The 17,879-nt window shown below is 41.7% G+C and overlaps 1 protein-coding gene across 1 annotated transcript in view; it reads left to right on the top strand.

Annotated features, from left to right (window-relative positions):
- The first annotated feature begins 6,616 nt into the window (after window positions 1-6,616).
- The window catches only part of LOC135544748 (interleukin-6 receptor subunit beta-like), a 55,024-nt gene continuing 43,761 nt past the window's right edge, over window positions 6,617-17,879 (top strand). The window contains exons 1-3 of the mRNA XM_064972611.1: window positions 6,617-6,821; window positions 13,964-14,038; window positions 14,332-14,625. Of these exons, the coding sequence (XP_064828683.1) occupies window positions 6,794-6,821; window positions 13,964-14,038; window positions 14,332-14,625 (397 nt within the window). The 5' untranslated portion in view covers window positions 6,617-6,793. The remainder of the gene's footprint in view (window positions 6,822-13,963; window positions 14,039-14,331; window positions 14,626-17,879) is intronic.

The following is a 17,879-nucleotide window of genomic DNA, read 5'->3' as shown; positions in this document are numbered from 1 at the left end:
GGTTAGAGGAGGGTTTTGCCGGGGGCTTTCCTTGGCTGATTGCGCTCTAGCGACTCCTTATGGTGGGCCGGGCGCCTGCAAGTTGACGTCAATTGAACAGTGTTTCCTCTGCCACACTGGTGAGGCTGGCTTCCGGGTTAAGCGAGCAGGTGTTAAGAAGCAGCGCGGCTTGGCTGGTCATGCTAAAGCTTAAGAGGGAACGATGCCCAATGGGTGTAGACAAAGAAGAGCTCTTCACTTGATACCAAAACATTCAAAAGGCCATTTTCTCAAAAGTGAGTTTACAAGTTTATCAACTTTCAAAGCAGAATTACTTTCCCATTGTTCCTCAAAATGCAGTGTATGATATACCTTTGTAGCTCTGAGTCTCTACTTTTATCCAATGTAAAAAACACTATTTCAACTTTTGCTACAAGCCCAAATCCAGGTGGTGAGTCACATATGTGGTATAGTGGACCTGATTGGGACTTGGCTGGGTTAGCTAGCAGCAGGCTATTTTTGTTGGAATCTTGTCAGGTCTTAATGAAGTTTGGCAAATATAAGTGTAAAGCAAATATACAAATTGGCTCGGAGTGTATAAATTATTAATTAAATTATGCCTCTGCGTATTGGACACAAAATGTACACTACATGACCAAAAGTATGTGGACACCTGCTTGTCGAACATCTCATTCCAAAATAATAGGCATGGAGTTGGTCCCCCCTTTGCTGCTATAACAGCTTCCACTCTTCTGGGAAGGCTTTCCACTAAATGTTGGACCATTGCTGCAGGGAGTTGCTTCCAATCAGCCACAAAAGCAATGAGGTTGAGCGATTAGGCCTGGCTCGCAGTCGACATTCCATTTCATCCCAAAGGTGTTCAATGGGGTGGAGGTCAGGGATCTGTGCAGGCCAGTCAAGTTCCTCCACACCGATCTCGACAAATAATTTATGTATTGACCTCGGTTTGTGCACGGGGCATTGTCATGCTAAAACAGGAAAGGTCCTTCCCCAAAAGTTGGAAGCACAGAATTGTCTGGAATGTCATTGTATGCTGTAGCATTAAGATTTGGAAGTAAGGGGTCTAATCCAAACCATGAAAAACTGCTGTTCCTCCTCCACCAAACTGTACTGTTGGCACGATGCATTGGGGCAGGTAGCGTTCTCCTGGCATCCGCCAAACCCAGAATTGTCCGGCGGACTACCAGATGGTGAAGCATTATCACTCGAGAGAACGCTTTTCACTCCTCCAGAGTTCAATGGCGGTGAGCTTTACACCACTCCAGCTGACGCTTGGCATTGTGCATGGTGATCTTAGGCTTGTGTGCGTCTGTTTGGCCATGGAAACCCATTTCATGAAGCTCCCGACAAACAGTTATTGTGCTGATGTTGCTTCCAGAGGCAGTTTGGAACTTGGTAGTGAATGTTGCAACCGAGGACAGATTATTTTTACGCGCTTTAGCAATCAGCGGTCCCATTCTGTGAGCTTGTGTGGCCTACCACCTCACAGCTGGCCGTTGTCGCTCCTAAATGTTTTCACTTCACAATAACAGCACTTACAGTTGACAATGGCAGCTCTAGCAGGGTAGAAATTTAACGAACTGACTTGTTGGAAAGGTGTCATCCTAATATGGTGCCACGTTGAAAGTCACTGAGTTCTCAGGAAGGCCATTCTACTGCCAATGTTTGTCTATGGAGATTGTGTGGCTATGTTCTCAAGTTTATACACCTGTCAGTAACGGGTGTGGCTGAAATAGCTGAATTCACTCATTTGAAGTAGTGTCCACAAACTTTTGTATATATAGTACAGTGGGGCAAAAAAGTATTTAGTCAGCTACCAATTGTGCAAGTTCTCCCATTTAAAAAGATGAGAGAGGCCTGTAATTTTCATCATAGGTACACTTCAACTAAGACAGACAAAATGAGAAGAAAAAAAATCCAGAAAATCACATTGTATGATTTTTAATGAATTTATTTGCAAATTATGGTGGAAAATAAGTATTTGGTCACCTACAAACAAGCAAGATTTCTGGCTCTCACAGACCTGTAACTCCCACGCTGAGGTCTGTCCAACGCTGGTCCGACCAAGCTGATTCCACACTCCAAGACTGCTTCCATCACGTGGACTGGGATATGTTTCGTATTGTGTTTCGTATGGCGTCAGACAACAACATTGACAAATACGCTGATTCGGTGTGCGAGTTCATTAGAACGTGCGTTGAATATGTTGTTTCCATAGCAACGATTAAAACATTCCCTAACCAGAAACCGTGGATTGATGGTAGCATTCGCGTGAAACTGCTTTTAATCAGGGCAAGGTGACTGGAAACATGACCGAATACAAACAGTGCAGCTATTCCCTCCGCAAGGCTATCAAACAAGCTAAGCGTCAGTATAGAGACAAAGTAGAATCTCAATTCAACAGCTCAGATACAAGAGGTATGTGGCAGGGTCTACAGTCAATCACGGACTACAAAAAGAAAACCAGCCCAGTCACGGACCAGGATGTCTTGCTCCCAGGCAGACTAAATAACTTTTTTACCCGCTTTGAGGACAATACAGTGCCACTGACACGGCCTGCAACGAAAACATGCAGACTCTCCTTCACTGCAGCCGAGGTGAGTAAAACATTTAAACGTGTTAACCCTCGCAAGGCTGCAGGCCCAGACGGCATCCCCAGCCGCACCCTCAGAGCATGCGCCGACCAGCTGGCTGGTGTGTTTACGGACATATTCAATCAATCCCTAAACCAGTCTGCTGTTCCCACATGCTTCAAGAGGGCCACCATTGTTCCTGTTCCCAAGAAAGCTAAGGTAACTGAGCTAAACGACTACCGCCCCGTAGCACTCACTTCCGTCATCATGAAGTGCTTTGAGAGACTAGTCAAGGACCATATCACCTCCACCCTACCTGACACACTAGACCCACTCCAATTTGCTTACCGCCCAAATAGGTCCACAGACGATGCAATCTCAACCACACTGCCCTAACCCATCTGGACAAGAGGAATACCTATGTGAGAATGCTGTTCATCGACTACTGCTCGGCATTTAATATATAGTACCCTCCAAGCTCGTCATCAAGCTCGAGACCCTGGGTCTCGACCCGGCCCTGTGCAACTGGGTACTGGACTTTCTGACGGGCCGCCCCCAGGTGGTGAGGGTAGGCAACAACATCTCCACCCCGCTGATCCTCAACACTGGGGCCCCACAAGGGTGCGTTCTGAGCCCTCTCCTGTACTCCCTGTTCACCCACGACTGCGCGGCCACGCACGCCTCCAACTCAATCATCAAGTTTGCGGACGACAACAGTGGTAGGCTTGATTACCAACAACGACGAGACGGCCTACAGGGAGGAGGTGAGGGCCCTCGGAGTGTGGTGTCAGGAAAATAACCTCACACTCAACGTCAACAAAACTAAGGAGATGATTGTGGACTTCAGGAAACAGCAGAGGGAACACCCCCCTATCCACATCGATGGAACAGTAGTGGAAAGGGTAGTAAGTTTTAAGTTCCTCGGCATACACATCACAGACAAACTGAATTGGTCCACCCACACAGACAGCATCGTGAAGAAGGCGCTGCAGCGCCTCTTCAACCTCAGGAGGCTGAAGAAATTTGGCTTGTCACCAAAAGCACTCACAAACTTCTACAGATGCACAATCGAGAGCATCCTGGCGGGCTGTATCACCGCCTGGTACGGCAACTGCTCCGCCCACAACCGTAAGGCTCTCCAGAGGGTAGTGAGGTCCACACAACGCATCACCGGGTGCAGACTACCTGCCCTCCAGGACACCTACACCACCCGATGTTACAGGAAGGCCATAAAGATCATCAAGGACAACAACCACCCGAGCCACTGCCTGTTCACCCCGCTATCATCCAGAAGGCGAGGTCAGTACAGGTGCATCAAAGCTGGGACCGAGAGACTGAAAAACAGCTTCTATCTCAAGGCCATCAGACTTAAACAGCAACCACTAACATTGAGTGGCTGCTGCCAACACACTGACTCAACTCCAGCCACTTTAATAATGGGAATTGATGGGAAATGTAAAATATATCACTAGCCACTTTAAACAATGCTACCTAATATAATGTTTACATACCCTACATTATTCATCTCATATGTATACGTATATACTGTACTCTATATCATCCACTGCATCTTTATGTAATACATGTATCACTAGCCACTTTAACTATGCCACTTTGTTTACATACTCATCTCATATGTATATACTGTACTCGATACCATCTACTGTATCTTGCCTATGCTGCTCTGTACCATCACTCATTCATATATCTTTATGTACATATTCTTTATCCCCTTACACTTGTGTGTATAAGACAGTAGTTTTGGAATTGTTAGTTAGATTACTTGTTGGTTATTGCTGCATTGTCGGAACTAGGAGCACAAGCATTTCGCTACACTCGCATTAACATCTGCTAACCATGTGTATGTGACAAATAAAATTTGATTTGATTTGATAATGGCACCTGTTTGAAGTTGTTATCAGTATAAAAGACACCTGTCCACAACCTCAAACAGTCACACTCCAAACTCCACTATGGCCAAGGCCAAGACCAAAGAGCTGTCAAATGACACCAGAAACAAAATTGTAGACCTGCACCAGGCTGGGAAGACTGAATCTGCAATAGGTAAGCAGCTTGGTTTGAAGAAATCAACTGTGGGAGCAATTATTAGGAAATGGAAGACATACAAGTCCACTGATAATCTCCCTCGATCTGGGGCTCCACGCAAGATCTCACACAAAAACTCAACTCATTCTGTTTTGTGGACAAAGAATGCTGAGTTGCATCCAAAGAACACCATACCTACTGTGAAGCATGGGGGTGGAAACATCATGCTTTGGGGCTGTTTTTCTGCAAAGGGACCAGGACGACTGATCCGTGTAAAGGAAAGAATGAATGGGGCCATGTATCGTGAGATTTTGAGTGAAAACCTCCTTCCATCAGCAAGGGCATTGAAGATGAAACGTGGTTGGGTCTTTCAGTATGACAATGATCCCAAACACACCGCCGGGCAACGAAGGAGTGGCTTCGTAAGAAGCATTTCAAGGTCCTGGAGTGGCCTAGCCAGTCTCCAGATCTCAACCCCATAGAAAATCCTTGGAGGGAGTTGAAAGTCCGTGTTGCCCAGCAACAGCCCCAAAACATCACTGCTCTGGAGGAGATCTGCATGGAGGAATGGGCCAAAATACCAGCAACAGTGTGTGAAAACCTTGTGAAGACTTTCAGAAAACGTTTGACCTCTGTCATTGCCAACAAAGGGTATATAACAAAGTATTGAGATAAACTTTTGTTATTGACCAAATACGTATTTTCCACCATAATTTGCAAATAAATTCATTAAAAATCCTACAATGTGATTTTCTGGATTTTTTTATCTAATTTTGTCTGTCATAGTTGAAGTGTACCTATGATGAAAATTACAGGCCTCTCATCTTTTTAAGTGGGAGAACTTGCACAATTGGTGGCTGACTAAATACTTTTTTTGCCCCACTGTATATATTAGCTGTTAGACAAAACCCAGGCTGTAGTGAAACCTCAACATGACTCAACTTAAAAAGGGACTCTGTATGCCACAGTAAATTGCTCCTGACTTTTCAAACATTTGCAAATAAACAGCATCCTATTTGTACACATTTATACTGTACTTGGTGGTGGAAACTCTAGAATTCAACGCATGCACTGTGTACTGTTTGATTTTCATGCACTTTTGAAATTGAGACTGTCATGTGACTGTTTTGCAAAAATGAATAAAATATGAAATTTGTATTTTTGGCTGCGTTCTGATATTTTTCAGTTGTCAGGGAGAGGAAACAGAAGTTGGTCTATGCTTGATCAACTTAATTATCCTGAACATCATAAACATTTGAGATTCAACATTATTACTATTCTGACTGCACCCCTTTTCTCTTTTCTCTTAAAGACATCCTGGCAGAGAGCATTTTTTTTTGTACAATTAAAAGCAAGCATATTCATTGTGGTAGTGTGACATAGTGTGACATTGGTGACTGGTGTAATATACTTACTAGAATCGGGTAACTGTCCTTACCTGAGACCTGAAGACTTGTGTTAGCTCCCGCAAGCAAGCTCATACCCAAAGGCTTTAACTCAGTGAGCTGCTACAGTCTAGTGGTTGGAGGCCCGAATAGACAGTCGCAGGTCACATTTAGTCAGGTGAGTCATCACCTCAACATACAGGGCATTTGTTCACACATGAAGGAGAGACAGGGTAGCACTGTCCTGCCATTAACCCACTTAATTTATACCATTTTCCATAGCTTACTCTGTTTTTGGTTCGGATATTTATTAAACAACGCATCAAACAGTGCTTGTTGTTGAGCTTGTTGCGTCAGGTACATAATGATTCAGCAGCAGACAAAGCATTCAAACCAAGCTCCGTCATGGCCTGGCACACAATGGAGCATTTCGGGCAAGTGGGTGTAGATTTACTGGAAAACGATCATGCGAAACAATCTAGCGTCTTGATTGGTTAGTAGTTGTGTGACAGACGATTCTCCTGGCAAATCAAAAGAGCAGCAATTCTGCGCAGATCTCTAAACAAGTCGTTGACAAAAGAGACAGAGACTTAGATCAGTCGTTATGTTTGTAGCTAATTTATATGTTGTATTATTTGCACTGCAAGGGGAAGTATTGGAACTCGTGGTTATGCAATATACTGGAATTGGAAAAGAGAAGACAGACCCAGACGTGCAATTTTATAGTTTAAGCTGAGTGATGTGAAATCTACATGTATTTACGCAGCTAACGTTAACTAGCTAGAAAACATGAACCCAACAAGTAAAGATATGAAAGGTGAGTGTTTTTGTAGTCATAACATGTCGGGCCCTGTTTAACAGGCTGTGATGGACGTGTTTTCCTGGTTTTGTTGAATATAGTCGACTAGGGGTACTGCAAATACGACATTCCCGTTTTGTTTGTGTTTCCCGGAATTAGAAATTGATCATTCAAATGTTTTTCCTCAAAATGTCCGTGCTAGCTACAGTAGCTAGCTATTTAAAATGATCAGTAATACTTATTTTATAGCTCTTTATCACTGATGGAGGCAACGTTATATAGCAAGCGTCAGACAGCGAGATAAGATTGTCTTTCTTTTGAAGCAGCTCGTCACATTTTTTTGTTGGTTTCATTGGGATTCTCAATACTACATGGCAATAGCCGGCGCCAGCAGATAGTCTTAGGCTGGACACATGACATTTAATCTTGTAAAAACTAGGTTCATCGCTTCAGCCATGGAGCCCAGTTAAATAATATTACCTATTGGCCCAGCTGTTTGCCGTAGTTTTTAAATAATCGCGAAATAACAGGCCTTATTTTAGGGTGGTGCCAACTCCTACTAGTTATATTGATTATGGTGGCACGAACTCACTTTCCCATAATTACATTTCCAGGTATGTTGGCAATGAGACCAGCCCTGGTTAAAATAATAGGCTTACCTCGGGTAACTTATTATTAACAAGGTTACGGCTACTTGGCGAGCTCATTGTTTGTCTGTGTATATGCATTACTACCGATGGCTGGGGTATTCCCATCAGACGTTAAACATTTTCTGGTCATGGTTAACCAGATTTCTCTTCAGAAAAAGGTGTAAAACCTAAACAAAATGTATGTTCCTGTCCTCTTTTTCAAGATGTGGCAGATTTAAAAAAGCCAGAATGCATTTTTTTAATCAAGAAATAACCTTTTTATAACGATTTTTTTGTTTGAAATTACTTTTGGGTAATGCGTCAGGGAGTGAATACTGCGCAGATTCACTGAGTTGTAAACGATTATGAGCCGAGCAAGTGTCTCGAATGAGGTATGTAGTACACACAAAGCCACAGGCAGGAGCAAGAGAGCTATAAACCATACTCTTTTTTTTGCCTTATAAACCCTAAACCTAACAGTCAATCAAATGTATTTATAAAGCCCTTTTTACATCAGCAGATGTCACAATGTGCTATACAGAAACTTTAACCCTACATATAACCTATTATCCTTAACCCTAATTCTAGGGTAGGGTAGCCTATAATACTTTTAGAAAATATTTTAGTAATAATATTATCATAATAAATACCATATAGTACTAAATAGCATTTTGATTATTTTGTTAATCAAAACCTGTCTAAGCATTTTGCTGTTTTTTGTTGTTAGTTTTTTAAATATTTATTATTGCACGGCAGAAGACTTGATAAACAAACCACATTTAATGTTTTATTTTTCAAATATAGTTTGAACTGGGTGACCTAGTAACCTCTGTGGAAGTCCAGGAATTGTTATGGGGCAGGTTTGAGACTGATCTAAGGAATTAACATCACAAATATACTTTTTCTCAGTTGCCTCACCAATGTCTTTATGTGAATTAATGACTTGCTAAATATTTCCCATAGACTGCCGCATAAGACCACAACGAATCAGTTATAGGTTACAAGCAACCCTATAATTCATATGAAATAGCATGCAACCAAAGACTATATGTCTCATATTTTTCTAAAATGGTCACTCATTACTTTACAGTTAGCTATATATTGTGTATTAGGCCTGTGTTGCTTTTGGCAGAGCAAGAAAATAGAGACCATAGCAGGTATTGAACCCCGGCCAAATATTCAGTAGCCAATGCGCTAACCTCAACCCTAGTACACAAACATTATAAAAAATCATCTTAATATCTCTTATTGAGAGTAAACCGCCTCGGAATAGAGAAGAAATGTGCATCTTTAAGCCTGCCAATAAATGCATCATGCAACCCTCGCAAGAAGGCAGTGTTCCCTGACGCCACAAGCTTTTTGGCGGAGCTTGTTGAGTTGGCTACTTGTTCCAGAAGACAGTGTTCCCTGACGCTACAAGCTTTTTGGCGGAGCTTGTTGAGTTGGCTACTTGTTCCAGAAGGCAGTGTTCCCTGACGCCACAAGCTTTTTGGCGGAGCTTGTTGAGTTGGCTACTTGTTCCAGAAGACAGTGTTCCCTGACGCCACAAGCTTTTTGGCGGAGCTTGTTGAGTTGGCTACTTGTTCCAGAAGGCAGTGTTCCCTGACACCACAAGCTTTTTGGCGGAGCTTGTTGAGTTGGCTACTTGTTCCAGAAGACAGTGTTCCCTGACGCTACAAGCTTTTTGGCGGAGCTTGTTGAGTTGGCTACTTGTTCCAGAAGGCAGTGTTCCCTGACGCCACAAGCTTTTTGGCGGAGCTTGTTGAGTTGGCTACTTGTTCCAGAAGGCTGTGTTCCCTGACGCCACAAGCTTTTTGGCGGAGCTTGTTGAGTTGGCTACTTGTTCCAGAAGGCAGTGTTCCCTGACGCCACAAGCTTTTTGGCGGAACTTGTTGAGTTGGCTACTTGTTCCAGAAGGCAGAGCCGGTCGACGCTGGTTGATGAATTTTAAAATACATTTTTGTCGACCAGAGGTGACTGAATTAATGTTCAGGCTTATTGATAAGTTATAGTAATTAATTATAATATCAAAACATGAGCATAAAAACAGTTAATAATAAACATGAATCATCATTATATTACTTCACAGTAATCTGGGACATAAAAAGTGCGCAGGGGAGTGGTGAATTCAGGGAGAGAACTAATCTTCTGAAATTTAATTTGTGGTCTTATGCTGCCGTTTATTGGAATTATTTAGCAACTGCAGTAGTGCTGAATAAAGTGTATATCCTTACTAAAGTAGTAATAACGCAGAATTGCAAAATATAAAATGTTCTAGTTCATTTGATCACTTACAACCATAAAATAACAATTTATAGCATAACAAACAATGAAACTGACACAAACCAGAAGTTAGTTAATTATACAAATATTTTTATTTATTTAGATGGGTGACATTATCTGCCAAAGTAAATGAGCTTTAAAAAAAAATCTGGTATCTCTCAATAGAGCCTTTGCTGAGCAGTTTGTTTTCAGGAGTGGTCTGCCTGCCATGTCATCAGAGAAGGAGATCTGTGAATAATGAAAAGTTAATAAGTTATTGCCACGCTTTCACAAACTAGGCCTCTATGTTTACATTTGAGTCATTTAACAGACTTTCTTAGCTAGCTACTGTTTGTTCATAACATAACTAGCAATGCATAGTTTTTGTGTTTTATAACTAACTTAGTTCTCTAGTAGTAGCTTTATCATTGGTTCCATTTCCTATAATTCCTACTAGTGGGAGTAGTCAGTGAGGCCCTCATAAAACTAAACATTTAAGTGACTACTTATTGGTAAAGTACTGAATACAAAATAAAATCTGGTGAACCCATGTGCCAGTGATATGGGTGCATGCCTACCCAATGAATTACACAACACAAATAGGCTACACAGCTGTTGTTGTTTTACAGTAGTTAGTGAAGCACCGATATTACATTTTTGGCCGATACCGATATTTTCCTTGCCAAAAGACCTGATTCTCGATTTTTATTTTATTTTAAAAATAATGTTTTTAAGCATTCTAGTACAGTTAAATAGTTAAAACACACACATATGTGGACACAGCAGTGTCACTACAGTTCCCGGTTCGAATCCAGGCTGTATCACATCTGGCCGTGATTGAGAGTCCCATAGGGCGGCGCACAATTAGCCCAGCGTCGTCCGTGTTTGGCTGTAGTAGGCCGTCATTGTAAATCAGAACTTGTTATTAACTGACTTGCCTTGTTAAAGGTTACACACACACCATACTGACCAAAAAGTTTTCAGTTGGCATTTACGTATTTCCCCATTTCCAGTAAAACATTATCAAAACCTATTTCTTTCACTTACTTGCTGTGCTGTTTCATTTGTTCAGTTGTTTCATTCTCAACCAGGACTTCTATGGAACGCCCTTGGGTCGTTGCATGTCAAAAAGACGTGTCAAATAAGCTTGTTGACCAATCAGGACCTGAATATGACTTCACATCACATAATAATTTAACGTGTTTATACATTTTTTACGTAGTTATTACATATTGATTACACTATCACTCGTATTTCATATGTCACAACGATTCATCGATGCATATGCTATAATGCTGGTAAAGTTGTCTCGCCCAACTACAGTGCTGGTCATTAAAAAAATAAATGTCTCATGAATGCAAGCAATGTTCTTCCTCCAAAACATAGCAACATGACAATCTGTTTCAGTAGATATACAGTGAGGCAAAAAAGTATTTAGTCAGCCACCAATTGTGCAAGTTCTCCCACTTAAAAAGATGAGAGGCCTGTAATTTTCATCATAGGTACACTTCAACTATGACCAGACAAAATGAGGAAAAATAATCCAGAAGATCACATTGTAGGATTTTTAATGAATTTTTTTGCAAATTATGGTGGAAAACTTGTGTTATTGACCAAATACTTATTTATCTCAATACTTTGTTATATACCCTTTGTTGGCAATGACAGAAGTCAAACGTTTTCTGTAAGTCTTCAAGGTTTTCACACACTGTTGCTGGTATTTTGGCCCATTCCTCCAAGCAGATCTCCTCTAGAGCAGTGATGTTTTGGAGCTGTTGCTGGGCAACACGGACTTTCAACTCCCTCCAAAGAGTTGAAAGTGCTTTTTATTTTGAAGGCAAACAGCAAATTCCACTATTGTGCCTAACCCTTATTGTGGCTAGCTTCACAACACATTACATGGTCCAGTTGAGCATCACTAGCCAGATGAAGCTAGCTGACTGCTTTATAACGTTAGTTTTGGGCAACAGCTGCCTAGCTATTAATTTTCATGAACTGAAGTTCAATTTCAATAGGCGAACAACAAGTGGCTACCTAGCTAATAGTTACTCACAAGGATTGCTAAGTATAATGAAAATGACTGCAGTTTCTACTAGTCATTGTTTCAGGCTAGTTGTATTGGTGCTAGCTAGGTACAAAGCTAAAGCTAGCTACCCCAGAAGTTGCGGTCGAACACGGTATTTCAACCACATCATTTGTGGCTTGTTTGCAGACTTCTTTGTACAGCTTCGACAGTGCTACTGAGAGTTGGGGTGGCGCTTGGCTTGCATGCGCAAATTCAGAACACACAACATTCTATAATAGAACTGTTATTTGACGTGTCAAATTAAAAGCTTATTTAATGCGTCAAATAGTGTTATTGTCAATTAGTGTTTTTTGACGTGTATCTTTTTTGACACGCAAAGACCCAAGCGGCGTTCCATAGTATGTTGTGAAGCTAATAGCAGTGACGCTACTACTGTGTAACTCCGGTAGGGCAACATCTGAAAAATAGCGCAGTTGGTAGTGTGTACCGGTGCTCGACCAGTTGCGAAAGCCAACATCACCCACGACAGAGAATGGTTGATTGTCGAGGGCAATGAATTCCATTATCTTGGCATTAATGGGTTTCACCTTTTGAGTTGTGTCGCTGAAATTGTTTTACTCTTTCAAATGACTGCTCGACTTGTTGACTGCTCGATGCAGACATTGTGGGCGAGGTTAGGAATGCTGTGTTGCACGTGTAGCGCAAACATTTTACATGGCCATGTACCTACGTTATATAGGTATGCACGTTAGCTTTGACATCGGTTTTCCACATCGGCATTAAAATAGACATCAGGCCGATAACTGATGCTGGCATTTTTAGCTATTTTTGGCCGATTCCGATATATCGTGCATACCAAACTGTAGCAGCTATGGTGTTATGACAGTGTTCCTCCAAAGCTTTATTTATTGTAGTTTGAAAATAAGCTGCATAATAATATTCTGTGGTGATATGACTGGCTTTGCTGACACATAGCTACAAAAAGTCCTACATGCAAGAGGACTGTCCTTGAGGAAATGAGATGTTCACAAAGTTTTGTAGCTACCTACCTTCAGTCAGCAATTAAGTGTTGGGGAAGCTGCTCTGAAAGCTACCAATTACTTCACACTTTAAGAAGTTAAGCTACTCTTAAGAAAAATATAGTTTACTTAAAGCTGCAATATGCAACTTTTTGAGCGACCTGAACAAATCAAATTCACATAGAATTGTTTGTTATAGATCTGTCATTCTCATTGAAAGCAAGCCTAAGAACCGGTATATCTGTTCTATGTGCGCTATTTCTAAACATCCGGTCCTTAAGTTTTGTTTTTGCGTCTTTTAGTTTTGTACACTAGCTTCAAACAGCTGAAAATGCAATGTTTTGTGTTATTGAAAGTATATTTCTGTGGCTTAGATGGTAAAGTGATTCTCTACACTATACGTGCTTGTTTTGTCACATAAACTGAAATTCAGTGACCTATTTGAATTTTAACAACCAGGAAATGGCGGAGTGATTTTGGCGTAGTGCATCTTTTAAAGTAGATCACTACATCCAAACTACTTTGATACATTTTGGTGTCTAAATCTGAAATGTCATCGACCACAAATTGAAAGACTGATCACTCTGGAGTCGGATGTTAACAGAATTTGTAATTTAATTTATTAAATCCCAAAACTATGTTTCAAGTTAGAATTTGGCAGGTCTGATACCTACTTCACCCATATTTTCTGTTGTACTTAGCTACACCATTACCTGGCAAAAAACACTGCAAATGTTATTTCGTTTAAAGGGATACTGAAGGATTTTGGCAATGAGTCCCTTTACTTCCCCAGAGTCAGATGAACTCGTGGATAAAATGTTTGTCTGTGCTTGCGGTTTCAAGGAAGTTGCTAATTAGCGCTGGCGCAATTGCTAACTAGCATTAACGAAATGACTGGATGTCTATGGGTATATGCTAGCAGATACCCATAGACTTCAAGTCATTATGCTAACCCTGGTTAGGGGCTCGTGAAACGACCTCTAACCTTCTGCATGCTGGACAGAGAGACATAAAAATGGTATCCACATGTTAATCTGACTGGGGTAGTAGATCTCAAAGTATCTCTTTAACTACCACCACGCTACTGCAAAACGTAGCTAACTACATGTAGTTCCACTAGTAATTTAATTGCTCTCCAACACTATCAATTAATTGGGTGGGAAATGGTTTGCGATAAAATGTAGGCTAGGCTTGGCGAGTCTGAATTTGTGAATCTTCCCTCAGGCATCATGGACAAGTCATCATACAGTTTGCTGCAGCTTCTGTCCTTGGCATGGCTGGCCTGTAGGCCCACCTGTAGTAAGTGTACCACTACATTTCAATAACAATTTTTGTTATTAAGTGCTGCTTAACAGGCGCTCTTTTCCACAGCGACAGACAGTCTGATATGTTTTGTTTCAACCTCTCTGCTGCACATTAACCCTAGAATGAGCTGTCTTCTTCCTTTAAGTTGCTGTGCTTTAATGATACGGAGCTTTGTACTGACCCTAGTGATATGTTTCCAAATAGGGTTAGGGTTGGACTTTTCCCTCTGTGTAAAATTCACCATGCATTTCCTAGTAGCATTGACTTGATGTATGGGTTTTCTCTAGGTTCTATCACCACCTATGGAACAATAATCCCACAATCTCCATCGGTGGAAATTGGGAAGGAATTCACCGCCACGTGTGTGCTCTACGAAGCTGCTAAAGCCACAGCGGAGGACATCTACTGGAAGTTGAAAAACGTCACAGTGCCCAAAGAGCAGTACACCAAGATAAATGACTCGGCTGTTAGCGTGACCATCACCATCACCAATGAAACGGCCAACTGGTTACTTTGTGAGAAGAAAGGGTCTCCCTTAAACCGAAATCAAGTAATCCATGGGATTCTATTGACCAAAGGGTGTAAGTATGCCTCCAATGATTTCACATCAACTTTAGGTTATTTCATATCAAAAGAAAACAAAATGTCCACGCAAGTATTTTCCTCTATCTCCATTTCAATTTCATTTCTGAGTAATTCATTTGGATACAAGTGCAAAAATTTCATACAGAAATACAGTGAAAATGTATCCAAAGGACATGCCTTTGTACTGATATTCACGAAAATGTACACATTCATAACTTTTATTTTTACGTGCACTAGTACAGTGAAATGTCTTGCTTGCTCTTTCCCAACAATACAGTAGTACTATTAAAAAGTAAAGTAGAACAAAAGAGTAATAGAAAAAATAAGAACAATAAAGTAAGGAAGCTATATAAAGGGTCAGTGCCAATACCATATTTACTAGGGGTGTGCCGACTAGGGGTGTGCCGTATCTGTAAATTGACAGTTGACAAGCGGATCACATGATACTCGTGATTTGGAAAAAGAAACTGAAGTGTTTTAATATTCCTAAGTATATGTTCGTAAAATACCTCCCTGGGGCCAAGCTTCCTGCTGTCCAAATCAAATTTCTTTATATAGCCCTTCTTACATAAGCTGATATCTCAAAGTGCTGTACAGAAACTCAGCCTAAAACCCCAAACAGCAAGCAATGCAGGTGTAGAAGCACGGTGGCTAGGAAAAACTCCCTAGAAAGGCCAAACCCCATGAAGAAACCTAGAGAGGAACCAGGCTATGTGGGGTGGCCAGTCCTCTTCTGGCTGTGCTGGGTGGAGATTATAACAGAACATGGCCAAGATGTTCAAATGTTCATAAATGACCAGGATGGTCAAATAATAGTAATCACAGTGAACAGGTCAGGTTTCCATGGCCACAGGCAGAACAGTTGAAACTGGAGCAGCAGCACGCCCAGGTGGACTGGGGACAACAAGGAGTCATCGTGCCAAGTAGTCCTGAGGCATGGTCGTAGGGCTCAGGTTCTTCCAGAGAGAAGGAGAGAATTAGAGAGAGCATACTTAAATTCACACAGGACACTGGATAATACAGGAGAAATCCAGATATAACAGCCTGACCCAGCCTCCGACACAAAGTACTGCAGCATAAATACTGGAGGCTGAGACAGGAGGGGTCAGGAGACACTGCGTCCCCATCCAATGATACCCCAGGACAGGGCCAAACAGGCAGGATATAACCCCACCTACTTTGCCAAAGCACAGCCCCCACACCACTAGAGGGATATCTTCAACCACCAACTTACCATCCTGAGAAAAGGCTGAGTATAGCCCACAAAGAACTCCGCCATGGCACAACCCAAGGGGGGGCGCCAACCCAGACAGGAAGATCACATCAGTGACTCAACCCACTCAAGTGACACACCCCTCCTAGGGACGGCATGGAAGAGCACCAGTAAGCCAGTGACTCAGCCCCTGTAATAGGGTTAGAGGCAGAGAATCCCAGTGGAGAGCGGGGAACCGGCCAAGCAGAGACAGCCAAGGGCGGTTTGTTGCTCCAGTGCCTTTCCGTTCACCTTCACACTCCTGGGCCAGACTACACTCAATCATATGACCCATTGAAGAGATGAATCTTCAATAAAGACTTAAAGGTTGAGACCGAGTCTGCGTCTCTCACATGGGTAGGCAGACCATTCCATAAAAATGGAGCTCTATAGGAGAAAGCCCTGCATCCATCTGTTTGCTTAGAAATTCTAGGGACAATTAGGAGGCCTGCGTCTTGTGACTGTGTGTGACTGTGTGTACGTGTAGGTATGTATTGCACAACCAAATCGGAAAGATTGGTAGGAGCAAGCCCATGTAATGCTGTCACGTGAACTTTCTATCCGAATGATAATAACTTACAATCAATAGCTCTGACCAATCCCCGAGGTTTGTAAGACCATGGGTATAATAATAATTAGGCAAAGATTCGGCTTATGCAAAAGGTTAGCGCAGTTTATTCAGAGAACGTTCTAAAGTCAAGAATACAAAACAATTAATTTTATACCAACTTCTCACACACACACATTCACCCAAACATACGCACACACTGTCTCACTACCCAGCCGACAGAGATTAGGGAGACCTTGAGCCGTACTCCCCGTTCTCTCCCAAGTCAGGTCGGCGCCGAATTCTGCTCAGACAGTCCGTCTTTAAAATACCATAAAGACCAACATTAGCTATATTGTTTTACCATAATTCTGACTAGAACTACACATTTATTGATTATAATTTCATACATTCTAATGAGTTCCATACAATTATATGGTTTCAGGATGGAATCATTCAATTAACAGATAAATCCCATTAACAAATACATTGTAGGTTAGCAGTAAAACCTTGAAATCAGCCCTTGCCTTAACAGAAAGCCAATGTAGGGAGGCTAGCGCTGGAGCAATATGATCACATTTTTTGGTTCTAGTCAGGATTCTAGCAGCCGTATTTAGCACTAACTGAAGTTTATTTAGTGCTTTATCCGGGTTGCCGGAAAGTAGTGCATTGCAGTAGTTTAACCTAGATGTAACAAAAGCATGGATGAATTTTTCTGCATCATTTTTGGACAGAAAATGTCAGATTTTTGCAACCTTACGTAAATGGTTGAGTTTACAGCTTTGAGTTTGAGAGACTGAGATGAAGGGTTCCCTCTTCTGCTGTTTGAAGCAAGTTTTAGTCCTTTTGAGCTCGTGTTTGGACATCATGTCAGAGGTCCTTTTGAGCTTACTGAGAGCGAGGTTGTTGAAGGGCAACACCTTAAACACAAAAACAAATCTGTTTGAGCTCGTTAGCGCTTTTTGATACAGATTGCACCACACCAGTGAGAGTCTGGAGAAGGCACAAATTAAAGTTTGGTTTGATTGAAAGACCTGAAACTGCATTTGAGTTGGGTGACCAAGTCCTGGTTTTGTTGCCCTTTCTGGGTTTTAACGTTTCAAGCCTTTACCCCATTGTAATTTGTTTTTACTATCTGGAGTTAATCACCACACCGGAGCGCAGGAAAAAAATCCTGGCTGTCATGTCAACATGTTGAAACCATACTTCACCCGCTACGATCGGGCAGAGAAGTCGATGGAAACCGGCAGTGATGTTCTTCCTATAGCTACTGCTGTCACCCTTGACTATATATAGTCTTCCTCAATAGCATGAGGAAAGCCCAATACACCCTGTGCCTTAAGTAACTCAGTGATTCTAGAAGACTTGTCTCCAGAGGAAAAAGGCAACATTGTTGCAGTACTTTTAGAATATCAGGGTTTATTCTCAGATGAGCCAATTCAAACAAAGAG

The sequence above is a fragment of the Oncorhynchus masou genome, chromosome 8 (genome assembly GCF_036934945.1).
Source record: "Oncorhynchus masou masou isolate Uvic2021 chromosome 8, UVic_Omas_1.1, whole genome shotgun sequence".
In the NCBI taxonomy this organism is placed as follows: domain Eukaryota; kingdom Metazoa; phylum Chordata; class Actinopteri; order Salmoniformes; family Salmonidae; genus Oncorhynchus; species Oncorhynchus masou.
The sequence above is the reverse complement of the archived record's forward strand: the minus strand, read 5'-3'. Positions and strand labels throughout refer to the sequence as shown.